Here is an 18,315-nt window from a genome sequence, read left to right as displayed (position 1 = left end):
TGAGGACTGCTATGACCCACATTAAACACGTTGAGGCAGGAGAAATCCCTGATTATTCCTGGTTTAACTCCTTAATTAAAATTAGAGTTACGGTGGCCATTCTCTGGAGAAATGAGCAGTCCTCTCCAGATTTTGGCTTGTCGCAGCTTTTTAAATAGACCCTAAGAATACAAAAGTAGGGATTATAAAAGCATGGATTTTAAAAAAAAAAGTGTCAAAATCTTTGGGACTGCATGGTGGACAGTAAACAAATCCTGGAAAAAAAACCTGCTACCAAATAGCATAAACTGTATAACATACAGGAGATCACTTACTCATTTTTATCACTGTATGAACTGCAGCATTTAAATGTCAAGCGTCGAGCCTAGTGCTACCTCCAAACAAATGTGATTTGCCTTTGGGGAAAAACCCCCCAAAAAACAAAGCTTAATGGTAGTACCTGCAATATAGCTGTGAAAATAGGGACCATTGATCTCTATATTGAATGGGATAACAGTATAGACTGACACTTTTCCCAAACGTTAGACAGACCATGAATACTACTTGTTGCTTTAAAACATACAGGTTGATCTGTAACACCAATGAACCCGATGCACTGAAAACAGGCCTCACTATCCTATTACTATGCACTATTTGCAGTCCCTGAAGAGCAGAGTTGAGAAACACAGCTTCAGGTAACACCTGCTGTGTGCATGAAAACAATTATCAATACCGTCCCCCTGACAAAGATTCCATCATACAAGAAATGTGATAAGTGAGTACACAAATTGTACAAACTATGTCACAAGTGTTTACTAAAATGTAGAAACATTTCAACATCATTTTTGAAACCCTTCACTGCAATTGTAATGGTTTGGTTTTGTAAAGAAACATGTCTTCTATAAGTAGTCCAAAGTAGGCCATGTGTTTTAGGCTATACTGTGGATCAAACACTAGGGGGTGAGGGGTGAACATTGGGCTTTATTTATAGAGAAGTTTAAAAGATTTTAATTGTTTTTTTTGTTTTTTTTAATTGTATTTATATTGATAGTATGCAAGTCAAACATTCACTCTACAGAAACAGTTCTCTAATCTAAAACACAAGGGAGACTGCCCACATAACATACTGGGTGCTACAATGCAGCCCCTTACAAAGGCAGTGAATTGCAGTAAAACATTTGTCACCCCCAGTGGCGCACGCAGGGGGGGGTTTCTGAGTCTCCAGAAACCCCCCCCCTGCGCTAACTAAGTGGCCGCTATAGCTGCACTGTCCTATACAGCAGCCGCGGCGCTGTCAAAGAAGCGTCCGCGGCGGTGATGTAGTGTATACAGCACCGCCGCGGACGCTTCTTAGACAGCGCCGCGGCTGCTGTATAGGACAGCGCTGAAGAAACGGAGCTTCTCGCGGGGGGTGTTTTTTTTGGGGGTCGGGGGGGGGGGGGGGGGAACAACCCCCCCCGACATTCCTCCATTTGCCCCTGACCCCTACCCCTTATGACAGGCCCGGTTTAAGGGAACTATAAATAAACAGTATCCAAAATGTTATATTTTGTATTTGAGATTTTACTTACTGTAATTTTTATGTCCTATCTGTATTTATTCAACTGTCTGGCGCAACAGAATTTGTGGCATCTTATAATGACATCTAACATTTATATATCTAACTAAAGGTCCTCATACCATGACAAGTTTAGGTTGAAACGTTATTTAAGTATATTTAAGGCTAGAAGAGGTTTAATGTAGTCTTAAAAACACAGATTTTCATATTAAAATCAAAAGATGGTTTACACCACAGCTCAATCTTATCTCCATTTTTGACACGTTCATGAACCATTACTGTGTTAAATAAAATAACTTCATTTTAGTCTTAACAGTTGTTTAATTATTGTAGAGCTCAGCTCCCCATGCTGACCCCATACATTTTTCCAAATTTTACAACACATTGAAAAGATTCATTTTCTGCGGTAGCAAAAAAAGTCTGAAGCCTGTTAACTTTTGAATGCTTATGGAAGTTCATTTTAATTCACAGCACAGAAAATATACATTCTTTATACACCTATGTCTTTGGAAGTGTATGATGAGCACTGCAGAAGGTTTCACAACATCCTATTGGATATACTAGTGCTAGCTGCCAATAGGCTTTGGAACATATGCAACCTTTTGAGTATCTGGCTTTAAGATTTACACAAGTGTCAAATGAACAGTGATTGCTTCAGATACCCAGCAAGATGAAAATACAAATTAAAGTTTAACAAAAACTAAAAAAGCAAATAAAAATGTAATACAGCATAACTGCTGCCACTGTACAAAGTAAATTTACAAATGGAAATCAGATAAAAAATAAATACAGACTTCATTTCAGTCTCTGTAAATCCCTTACTTTCCAGGTAGAAGTAGTGTCCAGCCCTAGAATACTGGGACTCCCCATGCACTGTCTCGCATACAGGACAATTCAGTGAGGCTGGTTTTGACCTGTACAACTGCCAGTCCCACAAGGTTGCATGGCATTCACAAACTCTGCAGAAGCTTATTCCTTTCAGTTCCATTGTGGAACCCCTTTGTACCATCAGGACCTCTTGGAAGCCTCAAGACACCAGGTGGAAGTCCATCTGCATTCTGTATTTTCCTTCCCAGCATTGGACTGCATGCTGGGCTTTTTTCCTGCGTGACTGTTTGGGCTTGTCTTCTCCTCTGGACCCAAGGACTACTGGATGGTGTGATACTGCTGTCTGATGAATACTCTGTAGACCTCAGAGAAGTTTCTGGGCTCGTGCCATCAGCAAGTGGAGAATGTTTGACCCCTTTACGTTGTCCACAAGGACTACTCCAAGGGCTATTCCTGGGTGAGGCATTTGGACTCAAGTGATTGTTTGGGTAAGCTGAGGGGCTCAGCTTGTTTGTAGACTGAATCTTTCGTCCTATCATGGGGGAGTTTGGATTGCTATCTGGCTCAGATGTGCTATAACCTGTAGACTCATCCCCAATATACTGGAGTTCCTCAACCCTCTTATTGAGAGACTTATTTTTGCGAAGATTCTTTGAGTCTTCTTCCTTGCTTCTATCTTTCTGAATCTTTTTTTTGGGTGGCTTCATACCTATTAGAATAACCTTTATCTCATCGTCTGTCTCATTATCAACATTTAAGGTTTCATGCGCTTTAATTGCAGCTTCCACTTCTTCAAACTCTACAATTGCGCAATCCTTTGTTCCAACCTGAGTGTATCGACTGCTGAATCTTTTCACATCAGACGGTAGATCTCTACCAGGTTTCAAGATCCGTATAGAGGAGATACTGCCAAAGATGCCAAAGCTCTTCAGGAGCTGCTCCATAATCTTTTCTTGCATTCCACCATTCTCCTGCTCCTTATTTAAACACTGCAGTTCTGGGATGAAATGGAGGTCATAAACCAGCAGCATCTTGCTCGGAAGGTTCTCGCTAGGAAACACAGGGACTGGAGTTTTTCGCCTTACTTTCCTGTTATCCTCATTAAGTTCAAGTATATCAGAATATTTCAGAGCATATGCAGTTGTCCTCCAGTCACGAGTGAGATGTTTTACCTAGAATGAAATTAGAAAAGTTAATTTTTATAAGCAAACCTTTAATATCATTTACTACAGAACACATTTGACGCAGAACTTGGAAAAAAGTTTATGGGAACAAGAGTGTTGAGTGACAGTTTTAATGCTCAGGGAGGCTCCCATGTTTGGCACAAAGCAAGTACTCATACTACTAATGTGCAGTAGGTACAATAATACTACTTCTTAGGTTCTAATTTCCTTCTATCATCTAATTTCCTCTAATCCCTCTTTAAGTAAGTATATGTATATGGATAGTATTTTCTGTTAAAATGCTACATGTTGGGGGGTGAAAACAGTAAGCACATTTGGATGTATGACATTATACAATGTATTCTGTGAATCAGATCATATGATGTTACGGTTGTTTTGCATTTGTAGAATAAATTGACAGGCTTTAAAAATAATTGGTGTCATGCATGCTACATATGTCATCAAGTCACGATTTGGTGCAAAAATTAATAAAGTGCACAATAATTTATGTTCACACCTTATTACTACCCTAACACAAAACAAAACTACCCTCAGGATTAAATGAAGTGTGGAATCTAGCAGACAAGAAGTTAATGTACAACTTGCATAATATGGCTTAGAGCCATCAGTATGTTCTCCTATGAACCATACAATATGAAAACCAGGATGGAGAAGACAAATAGTGTAGCAGCTGCCCACTGACAGCCGGAGGTAAACATTTTGTGGGATGGAACATTCATGACAATGCAGAGCAATCATTTAAATCATCGAGACACATCATTAGGCTGTATCCTCATGTACATTATCAGTCCACAAAATAACACAAAGCTGCCTCCTATGGAGAGTAGGTGATGCCTACAATTAAAAACCAAACAATTAAGCCCACAAAAACGATAATGGTAAACAATAAGTCACACATCTTGTGGCTTTTTCCTCTTATACTATAATTATTTTTCCAATAAAAGTGATCCCTACAAATGCTCACTATAAACCTAAAGTCCCAGCTTTAAACCTTGCACTAATCTCCCTGACTGGCGTTCCGTAAAGCCCAAGACATGGCACAGGATCCATGCCCCCAAACATTTAACATTTAGCTGAATTTTATATACATTTAAGAAGTTTAATGCATGCAGTCCTTTTATGACAGTAATCCGTAATTTCCTTTAATTCAGGTAGCTGCATAGTTACTTTTTTGGTTTAGCTAAATGGGTGAAGTGTTTGAATGACCTGAGGTACACAGTTTATTTTTTTTCCTTTTTATTACTTTCAATTTCCCACCCCAAGAGATACAAACCAGTTTAATCTCTAGAAGATCACTTGGAATAGTAACTCATGAATAAGGCTCTGTGGATCTAGAGCATTAATTAATCCATTCCACCTCTCCTCCAAACTGCTGTCTTGACAAGTAAACAGAGGAGAAGAGGAGAGATAGAGATCAGTGATCTGAGATTCCAAGTAGAGACACCAGTGCTGTACACAGCTGCTCTAGGAAGGAGTGTTCTATCCCCCACCCCTGCTCAGTCTTGTAACATTTAATAAACACAAAAGATTGAATAAAGATCTAAAGTCACCATTACAGACCTTTTTGAACGAGGTAAGTAGTTTAACACTGACGAATCCCATTTTGTTTCTCCTCACATGTTTCAACAGAAAGGCATCTTTCTCCAGGTTCTCATCAGAGAGGTAGTACTCAATCTGTACAACAAGTTTCTGGATAAGTTCTGGGTCTGGGGGCTTCCAGTTCTGGTCAAGCTCATCCCCATCATTCTCTCCCCCACTTGTGGCCGCTCCACTGAAAGAAAATGGAAGAGTATGGAATATTTTGCCAGCATTTCAATGCAAAGAACGCAGCTCTAGACAGTTAGATGCATCTTATTTGTAATTACACATTTCCAAAGCTATAAATTATTCATGCATAGATTGCAATACACTGAAAAATAAAACTTCCAAAATGAACACACACCTTGTTATATTTACAGAAATGTTGTAAAGTTCCCTTCCTATGGATACACAATTAGCAGCTGAAAGAGCATGTGGAATATGGAAAAAAGACACAGCTACGGTGTTGTGCACACTTTCCAGAGAAATGGATCAATAAAGATGTTCCCTGTGTCTAACACATTAGTGTGTCTATATTCTGCATATTTAGGCTTTGCCAAACCCTAAGGCTGTGTGCACAATGATGGTGTTTGGGACAGCTTGGCGCTGTTAAATCTTTGTATAGATTTAAATGCAAGCCCCCTTTAAATAAGTGAATCTTGCGAACCCATAACTATGCGAAGGGTCTATTGTCAAAAAAAACACAACACTTTAAAATGTTGAATAGGGCTCCTAAAATGCGGGACATGGTAAACCGGTTCACTGGTGATCTGCGCCTGTGGTACAGGAGGCAGGCATTATAGGATTAACTTGAGCAAGAAAAGTCTTTGCATCGTAATTTCCAGCACTGCAGGAACATGCACTGAATCCTAAAGTACAAGAATGGGACAACAAGGAAAACCAATTAGGTTATTCTTTTACTATATGGTAATGGTTTATACATTCTCAATCAAATGTCCATGTTTTGATACGTCATTTTCAACAGTAATAATTTGCACTTTGATAGAGTTAGTTTTCAGGGTATTTGTACATTTGACAACCCAACAGTTAATAAAAAATGCTATAGAGCCATGTAAAATATCAGTATTTAGTATGGATATCCTATTAATTTCTATAATAATGAATACAGATCTAGATACTATATAAAAGCTCTACAGTATTAACTGCAGGCATACAGTGAAGACTAGAGGTGTAATAACTACATATCTGCACTGAACACTGTTCAACTGAGCAGGATATTAGTGATTACAACAGGGCCATGTTATTATACTTCAAAATCATACCTAAACATAAATGGGTCCTCATGGTTCATGAAATATCCTCTGCTTGGTTACAGATATAAACCAATGAAAGATAATGAAGTCCAGGCACATAGAACAGAATAGTAATCGAACATTGCGGTGTCTCCTATCTCACATGAAGTTAATAGAGATTGGGCAGCAGACATAATATTTAATTGTCAAGAAAGGTGTATAAAGTTAGCAATATTTCCCCCTGCCCCTATGTACTCTAATTCACATAAAATACTGGCATTAATATTTTGTCACCACTTGGGAGTATGTCCAAGTATATGTAAACAAGAATCTCACAAAGAACAGACAAGGAGATCACACTCTTACCGCCCTTATGTGGCTTTCAGCTCAGTATCAACTGACTTTCTATCATGTTAGGTTCCTGGTTTTTATCCATCCGTATGGTTCAAATGCAGATTACAATTCACAGAAATTAATGTCAGGAAAATAATACATGAAGCTACAGTGTTGATTGAGCAGGGTGGAGGGGGAAGGGGGTCAATGTCACCAGGCAATCAAACCTTCACTGCAGGTTTCTTGGCTCTGTTGGCAATCTGCCTACCACCCTTAACCCCCCCTCCCCAAATACCCACTTCAGAAACATTTTATGTTTGTCCCCAGCTTTAGTGCCTCAACGCCAGTGACCATCTCCCAAGGCAGCTGCCTGATGGTGACACCAGCCCTGACTATTCCAAATAGGATACAAAACAAATAAAACATTTCAACAAAATAAGAGTCAGAATTATGGGGAGGAAAAATCTTATATCTAATAAATCCTTTTTTGTTTACAAATTTAGATAAAAAAAATTAAGGCAAATATTTATTTTTGATACATTATGTGAGTCTATTATTGACATGCATGGTCCGTGTTAAAACTTGTCTGCCAGATTATGTATTATGCTCCAAACACCCATTTAGCACATTCCTGTAACAAAATATGCTTAATTTTTTCTGAAATACTTTGAAAACACTGTTACAGTCTGGACAACATTGTATACTCCCAATACTGCACTGGATTACTTTCAGTTTCTTATACTATTAAATCTTTATTAAAAATAAATAATTGACAATTTTTCTCACAAGATCTCATCTCTGCTCATATCTACTTACCCATGGCATATTAAAGACAGTTGCTGTTTTGTTAAACCCCTTCACTACACTAGTATTTTAGTAGGTGTCCCTCCTCTGGGACCCCTCGATTTGCAGAGTTCAGCAACTTCCCGGTACTTGAGAATCTGCTGAATTGAACAAGTAAGGAGGGCACTGCAGTGGTCACAGGAATGGGACCTCCACATGAGTAATGGGAGTGAAGGGGGGTTAAAATAACAAATACAGTGGAAGATCCCTTTGATACACTAATAATGTCTAGGTTTCATTTAAACCTTAGTGTATCTAGCACCATTCATCAATTTTAAACCCATGAAAACTGGATAAAAAAAATAATAAAAAAAAAAATACACCAAACATGTTGTATTCAATTTTGCTATTCCAATATTTGCATTTAGAACAAATTGCAGACCGGCACCAATATTTTCATCAGGCACGTCATCTAAGCAGTCTTGGCACATTCACTAGACAGCACAACGCTATAAATATGGAATTCTATGGCTATATTTCTACGATTCTCACATTGGGACTTTAAATGAGGAAGCCTAATAATTAATACTTTGGTATGTACTGGTGTAACTGATCTTTTGATCATTCCACAGGTTTCAAATGGGCTCTGACTGAGCCATTCCAAGACTGATTTCCTTTTCTGAAGCCATTGCTTGGTTGACTGATGTGCACTTGTGATTATGTTGGAAAGTGAAATTCCTCTGACAGAGGTCAGCAGCTTTTATGCCAAATATCTTCATATTTGCAGCTATTCATTATGCCACCTATCCTGACTAGAGCCCCTGTCCCAGCTGAAGAGAAGCAGCCCCAAAGTATGATACATCGGGCGATGAGCCATGATGTCTTTGCACCAAACATATCTTTTAGATTTAAGGGCAAAAAGTTTAACCTTTGTGTCATCAGACCAGAAGACATTTTCCCACATGGGAGGTGATGGAATGTATCTTTTTGCAAACATTATAAAGGCATGGATCTTTTTGTGTACAACTGGCTTTAGTCTTGCCACCCCATAGTCCAGACATTTGCAAAATATGTGAGCTTGTTGTTACATGCAGGGAGTAATCAGTTCCTGACAAATACCTGTAGCGCCTCCAACTTTTGCAGGGAGTCCAGATTGTGGCAATGTCCCTGTTGTGCCACATTTTCTCCACTTACTAACAATAGTCTTGACAGTGTTCCATGGTGCATGTAACACATTTGACGTTATTTTATAATGCTTTCCTGACTGGCACCTTTCAAATCATGGGAGCCTGTAAATGTTTTTAAAGCTCCTTGCAGACCATAGATGTCCCAGTAGGGTGTAATGAAAATAACTGCACTGAAATCCTACAGGAAAAGCTGTAGCATATAGCTGCTGCTGGCAGGTACATGCTAACTACTTTTGGGCATGATTTTGAATTTGGTTAACACTGAACACACCTACAGCACCATTATGAAAGGGTGTGCACACTTATGAAACTGTGGAATTGTAGTTTTTAATTTTCACTTATTTTTCCTAAAAAAAAAAAAAATGTTTTTTCCACTTGAATTTTGTTCATTACAAGGTCACATTAAAGATGTAAAAACATCTGACATTTATCTTAATCACAGGCTTTACTTCACAAACAGCAGCAATTTTAATAAGGGTGTGTAGACTGTATATCCTCTGTATATGGTGAAACGGACAATATATAATTGCATATAACTGATGAGACGCTGCACATGGTCTAATCATGGATCATGTAGTGTTTACAATCCTGGTATCCGTGCAAATCTACAGTTTCTGTGGCCTAGTGGTTAGCACAGCCTTATCTGTGTGGAGTTTGTATGTTTTCCCCGTGTTTGCGTGGGTTTCCTCCAGGTGCTCTGGTTTCCTCCCACACTCCAAAAACATACTAGTAGGTTAATTGGCTGCTATCAAATTTGACCCTAGAGACTCTCTCTCTGTCTGTGTGTGTGTGTATGTTAGGGAATTTAGACTAAGTCCAAAAGGGGCAGGGACTGATGTGAAAGTTCTCTGTACAGCGCTGCGGAATCAGTGGCGCTATATAAATAAATGGTGATGATGATAATAAAGCTAAAGCACAGCTACCTCTTGGATAAAGATTTAAAATTAACTGGTGCCATTTACAGGTCAAAAAACATGTTTTATCCGTTTACCCCTGAACGTAAGAAAAAAAATACAACATTGTTTTCCATATAGTTTTCATTTTCTTAATCCCCATGTCCAAAAAGGCTTTTACAGCTTTGTGCAACATCCAAAATATGCAAAACGAGAATATTCCAACATAAGGAAATATTAAAAGCTTATGTGAACAGTGAACCCACCAAAGTGCAGGTTTTAGAAAAACAAATACATAAACTCATACCTAGTAGATGTGTTCAAACCTGCAGTATTACTTATGTCTGTACTACACCACCTAATAAGCTATAGTAACATGCTAAGAGTAGTAGCTCAGTTAAAGAGCCTCAGATTGCTTACTAGCCCTTGTATTTCTCAAGTGCAAGGCTTCCTGATCTAGATACGCGATTTCACATTTCCTGACTGTAAATATCACCCAGATACAAGTTATTTGCTATAGATCTGTTAAATACACAGCACACTTGGAAGTACACAGCATCAAGCTGCTGACTTCCCAGGCAATTTGAATCTTACATTTAAGCTTAGCAGGAAGTGCCAGGAACTATTGCAGTAAATATTTTGAAACCTTTTACAGACTATAAAGCCCCCACCTTCTCCATTTCTCAATGTTTCCATGTGTAGAAGACTTGTACTGTTACTATTCAAACATGCAGCTATTGGGCAAAGCTTGCATACCACTTCGAACCTTTATAAAGCAACGCAACACAGAGTATGTTTAACATGACAGTTAAATTAAAATACAGATATTGACAGCACTGGTTTACATCTGGTTCTGAAACTAATAGGGCTATCAAGCGTCCTGTACAACTGGGAGGGGGGTTGTGGGACAGATATGGTCTTCCAAATCTATTGTGGCTTCCACCTTTCCAGTATACACAATCACAAAGCTTTGTAACATTAATTTGCCGGCAAGAGCTTAGCTTAATTATAACCTGAATAATGACAGCATGGCGCTAAATACAGTGATGGCTAACCTGTGGCACTCCAGGTGTTGTGAAACTACAAGCCCCAGCATGCTTTGCCCCCTATCAGCTGGTTGTCTACTGGCAAGCATGCTGGGGCTTGTAGTTTCACAACACCTGGAGCGTCACAGGTTAGCCATCACTGCGCTAGAACATACAAAAAAAAACGAGAGGAAAGGAGCGAGTTTAAAATACCTGGCCTTATCAAGCCTGCTGTAGTCATCATCACTGCAGCTTCCACCTTCCATTACATTTTCATGATCACCGTTTTCAGCTGGCCCAGGGGTTATAATTATCTGACCTAAATGATTTCCAATCCCATAGCACTCAATCCCTGGGAACGTTGCAAAGCCGAAATCAACCTCAAGAGGGCTTGCAGCTCCCCTCACCTGTTCTATGTTTGGCCATCCCAAAGGTGCAGACACTAGTTCATCACCAGGTTCTAATGACAGCCACATATCTGCTTCAATAGGCCTACTAAAATCAATAGAGGAGGCCACTGAATCTTCTAGATATTCTAAGAAACTGCCCAGTCCACCATCAGTCTGGCTTTTGCCCACTGCTAGCGAGGAATCCCTTACAGCTTCAAAAACATTTAACAAGTCCTCTTCAAAGGCTTGATCTAGATCTGAATACACTTCAGATTCAGGACTGAACTCAAACTCAGTGGGATTACACACTCCCAAAATAAAGCTGCCTGGTTCTTGCCCTATGAGCGAAGTCTCCAAACCACTATCAAAATTGATATTTCTCTTTAATTTAGGAGCAGTTTCCAATTCCTCCCTGCCACCTGAAAACTCAATTGTGGAGTCCAATGTGGAAGAGGAGGCAAATCCCATTTCAGAATTAAAACAATCAGCTACCAAACACTCTGTAGCTGGCTGCATCACAGCCTCCATTTGGTTAAATGGCTTTAGGAAACCTAAGCTTTCCTGCAAGGTATGCAACAAAGATAGAGACCAAAGATGCCAGTCCACACACTGCCAGACCGCCCAGAACAGAGTTCTAAAGCCCCAGGAAAAAAACACAGGCACAAACTGAAGCTTAGGACTATCAAGAGGTTCACCTGCAGCTTGATCTACTTGTCCAGCATAATACACTGATAATTTTTTCTTTCCACACAGACAAGTAAAGCACTTTCTCTCACTGCTTCTCCCAGGCCATAACAACTGTTGAATGGGGAATGGCAAAAGGATTAAAAAGCAGCAGAAAAATGTGTTAATTAACTGACGCATCTTCAGTAAGGCCCTATGTATTGTACCTCCACACTGACCACAGTCAAAGTCTGATCAGACAAATGGGCTCAGCCCCTCTCCACTCTCTGCTTTATATAACTTAAGCTGTTTAACCCCTTTGTGCAGGTTTATTTAATTCCCATGGCTCTTCCAGTGAGACGACCTGTTTAGTCACAGGTGCATAGATCAGCTCACTTGTGCTGCTATGAGTCTATAATAATAGTGTGTTCCCAATATAAGTAAGGTAAATTGGTCTCTTAATATGCTTATGTTATCCCAGCATGTTACACATTTTTTCTACATATTGAGCACTGGCTATACTGCAATTTATAGTTTAGGATGCAGTACCTTGAAAAAATACATTGTTGTAAAACAGCAATTTGAATTTCAAATGTGTGCTAAAGTAGTCAGTTACACACTGGACGATATTTAGTTAGTACTAATTGGAGAAATTAAGACCAGGGCTTAGAACGGTGTTGGCTAACCTGTGACACTACAGGTGTTGTGAAACTACAAGTCCCAGCATGCCCTTCTAGCAATAAGCTGCTATATATTGGCAAAGCATGATGGGACTTGTAGTTCCACAACACCTGGAGTGTCACAGGTTAGCCAACACTGGCTTAGAAGTAAAACTTGAAATAACTTCTGAAATTCCACTATGAGCAGTCCACACATCATGGCTCTCGTGGTCTCTGTACAGGTGTGTTATGGATATTACCAGAAACATGAAAAGTGTTTATATTCTCTATAAATCTTATATTAGCTAGGCATTTATAAGTAATAAAATAGGGTACAAAACCTGCCTTCTTATGCTGTCATGTCCTGTCTTCTACAAAAGTCAGTCCATGTGTAATATATATGCACACATATTTTTGTGGTTTTAGGGTGTGTTTATTATGGCACCAATAACTTGTGAAATTGTGTTGCACAAATTATTTGCAATTATTACGATGAGCCAGTGAAACATTAGCTTTTTTTTTCTTTTTGTGTTTTGCATTTTGAAACCAGCTGTGACCAATAATAAACAATTAAATAATTTGCTGCGATAACATCAGCCATGTGATGAATATCTTGCAGACGCAGAGAGTTTGTCACGTAGATGGGTGCATTCTATGGTTACATCCAAACAAACACTCAGGGCTAGATTTACTAAGCTGCGGGTTTGAAAAAGTGGAGATGTTGCCTATAGCAACCAATCAGATTCTAGTTATCATTTGTTTAGTGCATTCTACAAAATGACAGCTAGAATCTGATTGGTTGCTATAGGCAACATCTCCGCTTTTTGAAACCCGCAGCTTAGTAAATATACCCCTCAGTGATTGCCTGTATGGAGGAGTCGTTCTGCGCATTGAGTGTATGTTTGGATTTACCATAATATGCAACTAAGTTGCTTTTTTTTTTATACCATCAGATGAGTGGAAAAAATGGCTGTGTATGAATTATAGATTGGACACATGGTCCATGTATCTTCATAGGGGCTTATACTGCAGACCCTCCAATAAGTCTCTAAAAAGGGGAGAGGTATTTTTAAATCATTTAGATGTGTAAGACACAGCTTGGTATAAATGTTCTCAGATTACAGGTTTCTTAGTAGAAATACAATAACCACAATGTGCTGCAACCGTTCAGCTTCAATTTCATTTTCTAGAATCATTTGGCGAACAAAATCAAACATCTAATTGGATGGATTGGGCTTCAGCACATTTGTGCACATAGCACAGCTTTAAGGACAAGGTCATCTAACTTGTGGGGATCCCTGCCAATAAAACTGCCAGAATACTGGATTCTAAAGAGAGTCACTTTTTTTCCAGATGACGATGTCACTACAGGAAATTGATGGGCTGTATCATTGCATGTGGAAGTGACGCACCAGATGGAGGGAGCAGGAGGCAGTGGGGCCTATTGTTTACTTTTGAAAAATCGTTCAGTGAGATTATACAACTAACACCTATGTGTCCGGTGAAAGGGGCGTGTCCTACTCTGTCAAAGGGGCAAGTCTATCTCCACCTGTGGGCGTATCTAGTGCTGCCAAGGGCCATGTCCAGCATTACCTGGCGGTATATATAAAACGCAGGCCCCTCTCACACACCCGGGATAAGAATAAGTAATGCTAGGTGTACTGGAGAGTGACAGCCATGTTCTTGCTGCAGACCGCTTTACTAGTAAGCAGCTCCACCCAATTCTACTCCAGCTCGGCTTCAGGGAGATTGCCAGACTTACTCTGGGGTTACCCACTATTTCAGGAATCTCCCGGCCATTCTAGGAGAGTCGACATGCAGTGGGAAAACCACCCCGGCTACCCTGCCCATAACCTGGCTCTGTGTCATTAAGGAAGCACAAGTGAAAGCAAATGTCTGGTTGTTATTATTACGAGTTACTGTACATTTGCACTATTGCTAAATAGCACTTTCACACTGTATAAAACACTAAAGGGTCTCAACTATAGTCAGAAATAAATACGGATGGAAAAATGTGAGCCTCCTGTTCTGTCTTGTTCTATGCTCTGTAAGAAAGCATACAATAAGTCAGAGTGGCTTTCTTGTCACATGACCTCCTTTGCACACTGCAAAGCATCACGCAGCTCATCCAATTGGAGTACAGTGCATTGTGGGCCACATGCTCTCCCTATATCCTCTACAGGCTCTGAACCAAGTATTTTTAGTAAAGGTCACTAGACTCACTAGCTGGTCAGGGGAGAAGTTTGAGTGGCATTTGGGAAGGTCTGAATTGCATGTGAAGAGGTCTGAGTAGTAGGTGGGTGGCATGTGGGGAGGTCTCGGTGGTATGAGGGGCATGTAGGGAGGTCTGTGTGGCATGTGGTGGGGTTTTGAAGGACATGGGATATCTGAGGGCATTGTATGGAAAGTAGTGTATTGAGTGTTTGAGGGAACACTTTGTGTCGTTTTGGACCAAGTGAAGGGTGTTTTGGGTGAGCAATGGGAGTCCCAAAGTTATTTCTAATTCTTGAAAATAAGGGTAATGAGCAGCCCTTTTTGAAGGTTGGAGACTGGTCCTTGAAGTATATCGGGTTGTTCTCACTGAGCTAGAAGGTCCAATTTTGCACCTTGGCAAAACCATGTTGTGCTGCAGGAGGGGTCGGGGGCTGTCCGGTGTTTGTGTGCTACATGCAAAAATAAAAAAATTACCCTTTGCTTGTTTGCTTATCCAGGTGCATATTTGCATTCTGTAGCTGATTTGCTTATAACTCTAAATGAGACCCAAAGTCTGCCTCCAGCATGTCTGCATATTTGAACAGATACTTAATCCATTCCAGATTGTAAAGAGTTTATTTGGGATTTTGAAGCAAAGTGATATTGACCTATTCAAGCCAGTGGTTTCCAGCTCCTGCCCCATAGCTTGTCATCAGGACATCTTTCAGTACAGGAGTATAAAGTTTTTCAGTCAATAGTTTGGTCTGTTTTAGGCTGTGTACAGAGGGAATTGCACTCTATGTTATGCTACCTTTGAGCTGCGACAGCAGCTTGTTGAAAACAGCTCATTCAGAATAGGTCTAATTGTCTTCTATGGAGACATACCCATGGACTGTTGTAACAAGCGTTGACTGCAATAAAATATACCTACATCATTCTGAGCTAGGGAATATGCAACTCTGTAGAATTTAGCTTTGTGGATTTTTGGATGGGCAGGGCCAGTGAGATCATGGTAGCTTAACTAACATGCAGTGCTTTGAAGTCGCAGCTTTTTGACCTGTATTGCACATTGTTATGGCAATGTGCTAAAGATGGAATGTGACTTTAGCTGTCTGGAACAGAGTGAGGAGGTTATGCTTTACAATAATTTAAATATGTATTTTACTTCCATGCCTCTATATAAAAAAATGTCTGTTTTGGGGTTTGATGGTACTTTAAGTGACTAAAGCATGTCTGTGAGGGATTGGGGGACCATAGTGAATTTATATACATAACATAATGCATTAATACACAGTATAGCGAAAAGTATTTGTAAAACGTATTCTGTATTGCTGAGATGCAAATGAAAGGGCATATATTTTTTAGATCATATGCAGGACTGCATCCACCATAAAATATGTAGTCATGCCAGCCAAATTTTAAGCTCAGTGTTATTCTTGTCCCTCATAGTAGCAGGCACGTTGAGAACAACCTTTAGGGCTCTTATGAGCTATTTCAATATGAACCGTTACCTTGAGTTAATTGAACCTGGGTTCATAATGGTCGTTGCTATAACAGGCCAAGGTGGTCTGGTGGTAATATAGGCAGGGAAGAAGCCACTCTAACGAGCTTTAAGTTGGTCAACTGGAAGACCCACTCTTCAGGCCAAGAGTTTTTGGGACTATTAGAGGTCTCAAGGAACAGAACAGGCAGAAAGCAAATGAGGGTTGTAGGTATCTGTCCGGGAGATTATCAGTTTAGAGGTGTTCTTGGAAAGACTTTTTCACTGTTTTAATCTTCTTCCCTCTCTCCTAATAAGTACTATTTTTCTCTTTTTCTATTTTATCCTTTTGAACATTTGGCAAAGATTCCTTTGAAATTCCTCACCTTTAAGGTGACCTTACACTTGTTGTAGCCTGCAGGGTTGGAGATATTCAGGCTTTCTACAACTGAGACTTATACCCCATTCATACTGCACCAAAATCCTGGGATTTTCCCGGGTCGAGCTCAAACGACCCGGGTCTTGGTGCAGTATGAATGGTACAAGTCAAAAATCCCGGGTCTAAAAACCCGGGTCTTCAACCCGGGATTTATCGAGGGGTAATTCCCGGGTCGGACCCGGGTTGCCTGCACTATGAATGGTAAAAACCCGGGTTTTTTAACCCGGGTTGCACAGAAAACAAGATGATTGGCTGTCTGCCTGTCAGTGAATCATGAAGAACTGTGGGGCAATGGTGAGGGGTATGTTTTATAGTACAGATCTGTGTGCAGCATATCTCACAGTGATTCTACTGTGCTGTGTACGTACATTTTTTGGAACTGAAGGTGACCTCTCAGTTTTCTTTATTCTTTATTAAAAGGGTAAAGAGTAAAATGTAGTAATTGGGTTTGGATTGTGAGAAAAATTAAGAACATCAACCAGAATAGAGCTACAAGTACACTAAATTTGGAATATAAGTAGTATATAAAGGTCATCAACAACTAAAGGTCATTTAGCCAGTCCCTGCAGCTGTATAATGCTCATTCTTCAGCCACAGAGGGGTCACAAAGAAGAAAGCTCAATGTACATGTCAAGTTGCTGCCTCGTTTTATTACCATAGAGTAAAATTAAATTCTAAGCACCAATAGTTATTATCCCTGCACTTTTAAATCACAGTATCTTGGTACACACCTTCTTACCATACCTTTTTGTAAATATTGTGCAGGAATCCGAATGATAAGTTCAGTCGCTGAGTGATGAAGAAAGGTACTTAGATCCCAAATACTATACACATTATTATATTGATTGCGTGAATCATCACATCCCCAGATTATGAGACATATAAATGCTGTGTTCCAGCATTAACCAGTCACCTTTCAATGACATCACCATTTTTCAGCCAATGAAAACTGCTCTGGTGATGACTCCCACAAATTGCCAGGGCACAGACTTGTGCAGTATGAATGGGGTCATCCGGGGAAATTCCCGGGTCCGAGGTGCAGTATGAATGGTATTTCTGAGCTGGGACGCTCAGAGACCCTGCAAAAACCCGGCTTCAAAAACCCGGGATATTGCCGGGGCGGCAGTATGAAAGTGGTATTACTTAGATATTTTGGACGATTATGTTCTTCTGAGACTGGATTATTATTTGCTTTAATTTTATACTAAAAATTGATTATTTCATTGTTTTTTTCCAGAACCTCAAAAATCTAAATTTCCACTGTTTTGATGTAAAAAAAGTTCTTCAAAGATGGATATCCTAAAGACTTATAAAACATTGGGTGAAGATTCTATCAAGATCAAAGCCCATTCTACAGATCAGTTTCAGCTTCATAGGCCGTGTAGGCAGGAGCTACTGTTGAGTAAATCTCCTGAGCTGTCACATGAAGATGGATAATGTATTTATCTTCTGGTGGTTGCTGTTCTGGGGATTAACTGAAAACGTTACTCACTGGCAGCACCTCCTAACGTCCCCCTTCATTGAACAAATGTGTTGTTTAAACAATACAATAAATGGTTTTTTCAGGAGTTCTTGGAAACACACTGAGGAGGGGGTGGGGAGAGAGGGTTTTTTTTCTACCTGTTTGTTCTTGTCCACAAGTGGGTGTGACTACTGTCTCCTGGTGACTGTTGTTATGGAGGATTCCTGCTAAAAAGTCCCTTTAAATCTAAGCACCTGTGCTTGGGGAAGACACTGTTAATATCTGTTTACCCTGTGCAAGAAAAGACCTGTGGACACACTGCCTTCCAGCATTAACTTGAAAATAAAATATTAAACCTCAGTCCTGTTGAACTGAATAGCACTGGTTCACTTCATTTAATTAGACCGCTTTACTCAACCCATTATGTCA

General features: G+C 39.8%; 1 protein-coding gene across 2 annotated transcripts in view; it reads right to left on the bottom strand.

Moving 5' to 3' along the window:
- Nucleotides 1-1,967: 1,967 nt before the first annotated feature.
- LARP6 (La ribonucleoprotein 6, translational regulator) overlaps nucleotides 1,968-18,315 on the bottom strand; it is a 29,473-nt gene continuing 13,125 nt past the window's right edge. The window contains exons 1-3 of one of the 2 annotated variants that reach the window (XM_075208086.1): nucleotides 10,815-11,404; nucleotides 5,110-5,320; nucleotides 1,968-3,537 (exon numbers count right to left, since the gene is read on the bottom strand). In XM_075208086.1, coding sequence (XP_075064187.1) covers nucleotides 2,488-3,537; nucleotides 5,110-5,320; nucleotides 10,815-11,077 — 1,524 coding nt within the window. In that variant the 5' untranslated portion in view covers nucleotides 11,078-11,404 and the 3' untranslated portion in view covers nucleotides 1,968-2,487. Of the gene's footprint in view, nucleotides 3,538-5,109; nucleotides 5,321-10,814; nucleotides 11,405-18,315 lie in introns of those variants that run through there. The other variant, XM_075208087.1, reaches the window with a different exon arrangement.

This window comes from Mixophyes fleayi, chromosome 4 (genome assembly GCF_038048845.1).
Source record: "Mixophyes fleayi isolate aMixFle1 chromosome 4, aMixFle1.hap1, whole genome shotgun sequence".
Taxonomy (NCBI): domain Eukaryota; kingdom Metazoa; phylum Chordata; class Amphibia; order Anura; family Limnodynastidae; genus Mixophyes; species Mixophyes fleayi.
This window is presented reverse-complemented; position numbering and strand designations above follow the sequence as displayed.